This window comes from Gregarina niphandrodes, assembly GCF_000223845.1.
Source record: "Gregarina niphandrodes unplaced genomic scaffold scaffold00004, whole genome shotgun sequence".
Taxonomy (NCBI): domain Eukaryota; phylum Apicomplexa; class Conoidasida; order Eugregarinorida; family Gregarinidae; genus Gregarina; species Gregarina niphandrodes.
Genome location: NW_011645775.1, coordinates 328,142 through 332,463, shown reverse-complemented (window position 1 = coordinate 332,463; position 4,322 = coordinate 328,142). Strand labels below are relative to the sequence as shown.

The 4,322-nt window shown below is 54.8% G+C and overlaps 3 protein-coding genes across 3 annotated transcripts; 2 read left to right on the top strand and 1 right to left on the bottom strand.

Moving 5' to 3' along the window:
* Window positions 1-108: 108 nt before the first annotated feature.
* On the top strand, window positions 109-276 carry GNI_032770 (hypothetical protein; the record flags this gene model as incomplete). The annotated part of the gene is made up of 1 exon (XM_011130901.1): window positions 109-276. A coding segment is annotated over one exon (168 nt), but the record flags the coding sequence as incomplete, so codon positions are not given.
* A 316-nt stretch (window positions 277-592) lies between these two features.
* Window positions 593-1,879, bottom strand: GNI_032760 (putative cytosolic iron-sulfur assembly protein; the record flags this gene model as incomplete). Its single annotated transcript, XM_011130900.1, has 2 exons — window positions 593-886; window positions 1,001-1,879. The coding sequence occupies 2 exons, from the start codon at window positions 1,877-1,879 to the stop codon at window positions 593-595; spliced, it is 1,173 nt and encodes a 390-aa protein (XP_011129202.1).
* Window positions 1,880-2,643: 764 nt separating this feature from the next.
* Window positions 2,644-3,894, top strand: GNI_032750 (hypothetical protein; the record flags this gene model as incomplete). The annotated part of the gene is made up of 1 exon (XM_011130899.1): window positions 2,644-3,894. The coding sequence occupies one exon, from the start codon at window positions 2,644-2,646 to the stop codon at window positions 3,892-3,894; it is 1,251 nt and encodes a 416-aa protein (XP_011129201.1).
* Between the last annotated feature and the right edge of the window lie 428 nt (window positions 3,895-4,322).

The following is a 4,322-nucleotide window of genomic DNA, read 5'->3' as shown; positions in this document are numbered from 1 at the left end:
ACACTTGGTCGTAATTGACGGGTAGTAATTGATGGGTAGTAATTGACAGGTAGTAACACAATATCTCTTCAGTATCGGAATGTGACAGAGTTCGAACACGACATTCAGCTCATTCATAACAATTGCTTCGCCTATAACCCTGACGGCCACTGGATTCGGCCTCTCGCCGAACAACTAGTCGAGGCGATTCAAGCCAAACTGAAGTTCATGAGGTTCTGGCTACAGGAAGTCGAGAAACATATTCCTCCTGCCTCTTCTCCCCCTGCGACTGGCTAGATGTGTTGCCGGTCGATGCATACAGTGTCGTCTTCCAGTAATCCGTTCGTCTTGCCACACGCCAGTATGCGCCACGAATAACAGAAAAAAAGCGCCTGAGTCCGGCAAGAAGAGTCCGGAGGAAGCGCTCGCGTATGAAGCGCTCGCGTACGAAGCGCTGACGGAGGAGCCGAACAGGAACGCCTGAAGACGAAGAGGAAGGCCTCGAGAAGTAAGGCAGTCTCCAAGCGCAGTACTCCTTCGGGTATGGTCGGTCGGTTGTGATTCATCGTTCTTTCGATTACGCTCCTTGACTCGTTCGTCAGTTACGAGAAGTTCAGTGGCTTGTCCACAGTCGGACAACGTCGTCGTCTCCTACGCTGACGAATGAGTGGGCGTCGAGCCAGATGGCGCAATTCACTTCGCAACGGTCGTGGGCAGCCTCCACCATCGACCAAGAGCCGTCGTCCTCTTTGACATAGATGCTTCCGAGACTGCTGGCTAGTAGCACCTTGCGAGCCCGCAAGGCGACCGTGTAGAGGTTGACATTCATGTTCAGCGGCAGTGTAGGTTGCAGTTCAGCCACGTTGAATTCATCGACCAAACGCCAATCGTCGGGAATGGTTGTGATCTAAGCACCGCCGCGTTTGATGAACCCATTGGGTGAACCCATTGGGTGATGTGGTGTTGACCCCCAGCGCGCTTTGACCCAGCGCGCTTGGGCCCCACACAGTGTGTGTCTTACCAGGCGTTTGTTGAGAAGACCCAGCCCGTAGTGTGTGATTTTCTTCCTTTGTGTGGCAAGCTGGGCGCTGTGATACACGCAGAGGCAGCCGTCAGCACCGGTAGTGTACATACGGGTGCCGTCTAGGCTGAACGTGACCATCCACACGGTGGAGCTGTGATCCCGCATTTGTTTGAAGTCTTGCCAGGTATCCTCATAGGGGTCATATTTATACAGAATGACTTTATCATCGTAACTTGCCGAGACCAGGAGTGGCAGGTAGGGGTGGAACGTAACGTATTTGATGTCCTGGGTGTGTTTGGACAGCAAGCTCTGGCAGGTAAATTCGTTCTGGTCGGCGTCATACGTGAAGACCCATAAAGTTTTATCTCGACAACAGGCCGCAACTAGGGGCAAATCATCCCCCCCTTGAGGTTGCACGAGCCCCTGAGACGGTTTATATATGGCAACAGCCTTCATCTCCGCTCCTTGTCCATCAAATTCGGCCTTATATCGCCATGAGAAGGGGGTTGACCCTGTCGTTGGTCGAGTCCACAAAATACCCTTACCATCAAAAGAACAAGTAATCAACCAGTCCTCTGAGTTACACACGTCCAAAGCAATGACCGATCTCCGGATCGCCTTGGTATGTCGCCGACCGTCGTTTTCTCCCACTGTAGCGCCTGTGGGTTCGATGCTATTTTTCACCTCGATCCATTTGCCTTTATTTTCGTCGTGGTCTTCATTTTCGTCGTGGTCTTCATCACGGGAGAACTCGGTTTCTTCATCTCGTCGTGGGGTTTCTGCACGTTCATTGATACGATAAATCGCTAGCTGGGTGTCTTGACAGACGTAGAGGTATTTGGAGTGGCACGGGTCTTTGGTTACTGACCAGTGCATCCAATTTTTAAATGAGAAGCTACCCGAGAGTGCTGGCAAGCAAGGTGGTTTCGTCCCAGGTAGTTTCGTCGCGTGTTTTGAGCTCGGAGCCGCTTAGTTGGTTGTATAGCTCTTCGTTGCCGCCTTTTGCGGAAGCGGACGACGACTCAGTCGGGGCGGAAGACGAAGACTATGAGGTCTGGCCGCCGGCTATTGTGCCTCTGAACGATGAAGACAACCGGTCATTGACGAGTCAAAAAGTCATCGCCCAACTTGTACAAGAGCACTTGCCATACACTGCCGGCTCGCCTTCCAGCTCACACTATCAATCGAACTACCCACCTTCCAATTACCAGCCCTCTAGCTATCAATCATCTAACTACCCACCCTCTCCTTACCCACCCTCTAGCTACCAGGCATCTACTTATACACCGGGCTCGCTGCACCCCCCCACGGGCACTCCTCTGCCCCTTCCCGGGTCGCCCCTTCCCGGGTCTTCTCATCCCGGAACTTCCCTTCCCGGGGCTTCTCTCCCTGGCTCGTCCCTTTCCGGGTCCCTTCCAGGATCCCTTCCAGGGTCCCTATCGGGACCCCTTCCGGGGTCGCCTGTGAACTACCGGCAGGCTCCCCAAGTTGTGGGTTCGCCTCTGAGCAGGCACGACAAATATTCTAGACCGGGATTTCTCTCTACGACCCAGGCACTATCATCCACACCCGCCCTTTCTGCGACGCCGACCGGGCTGTCCTCGACCACCGCTCTTTCACCTCTGTCCGGTAGCGGTCCCATGTTGCCCACGGCCATTGTCCTATCTCGAGAGGCCGGCACTGGTGTAGTGGGCAGCGGCGTAGTCGGCAGCGGTGTAGTCGGCAGCGGTGTAGTCGGCAGCGGTGTAGTCGGCAGCCCCTCCATGCTGACCAACGAAACGCCCCTCAGACTGCCCTCAGTCAACATGACTCCCCAGGCCGCGGTCGGCTCACCCTCTGCGGCCGGCCAGCTCTTCTCTGTGGGCAGTCCTTACAACGCCTCACTTAGCGCTTCCATGAGCAACTCTCCCAGCGCCGCCTCTGCTGGCGAGGCACATGGAGTCTCGCCTAGCGCTGCCCTCTCCGCTGCCTACGGCGGCACCTTTGGCCTCTTTAGTCAAGACCCACCGCCGCCCGTACGAAGCACTTCCGTCAGCTCTTCGAAACCGGCTGCGTTTACCGCCCAAAGCGGGGCTGGACTGACACAAGCGGGGACTGGAGTCTTACAGGATGCAGGTGGAGGTATGCAAGGTGGAACAATGCAAGGTGGAGCCATGCAAGGTGGAACAATGCAAGGTGGAGCCATGCAAGGTGGAACAATGCAAGGTGGAGCCATGCAAGGTGTATTAAGACCAAGTTACACCTCGGGAGGTTCATCGCCGTCGGGCAGCGTTGTAACGAATGGAGGAGGAGTGTTATCGGCGAACGGAGGAGTGCTGCTCTGCGCCAACGGAGGTCTGGGGGCCAACGGAGGCATGGTTCCCAGCGAACGTTTCACGACGGAACGGATCACGAGTGGCGGCGTATTCGGATATAGCGGCGGTATGCCTAATGGTGGCATGCGCAACGGCATCCGTAATGGCATGCCTAATGGTGGCATGGTGAATGCGTTGGGCGCGACTGGAGTGTTACCGCGGCACAACGCTTTTGGTGAAATGACGTATGGGGGAGCCGGACTACCCTTTGGTGCCGCGACGCCGCACAATTACCCTGGCTTTGCACCCATGGCTCCCCAGCATCAGGTAGCACGATCTCCCGAAGAGCGGAGAGGTATGCAGCAGAATGGCTTGGTATATGTTACCGACCGAGCTCTGCTGACTAAAGGTCAAAGACTTGTAAACCCGGAACCCAAGACCTTCTGGGAATGCGAGATCAGTCGACAACAGGACATCAGTCGACAACAGGACATCAGTCGACAGGATACCATGCCGGAAACACCCTTGAAAAATCCACGAGAAGGCGTGAAGTGCCAAAACGGATTCCTAGACACAATCCACAGATGGTTTGTCTAATAATCAAAATTAGTACAATGCTCAGCACACGCGTGTTTGGGACACGAACCGGGCAATCGTGTTTAGCACACGCGTGTTTGGGACACGCGTGCCCAGTTCGCGTCCCAGGAATCTTTTAGGACATCGATCCACCAGCTCTCACTCTCGTTCGCTGATTGGTTGGATTGTTCGTTATAATGGATTGTTCGAATTCTGGAAAAACTTGGGTGAATAGTTATCCTGCTGCTGAACACGTTCGGTAACAGTTACTGGCTACACCAAACTGTTGTCAAGCAGTGCTAGGTTGCTCGCTAGCGGCAGCCGCAGAACTCACCACTGCTGCTTTCAAAGCTTTAACTCTAAATTCGAATCAACATAACAATCAAAGTTGAGTACAGGGAGGGCGGGGGAGAGCGGGGGACCCAATGGGCTGTGGTGTCCGTCCGGGG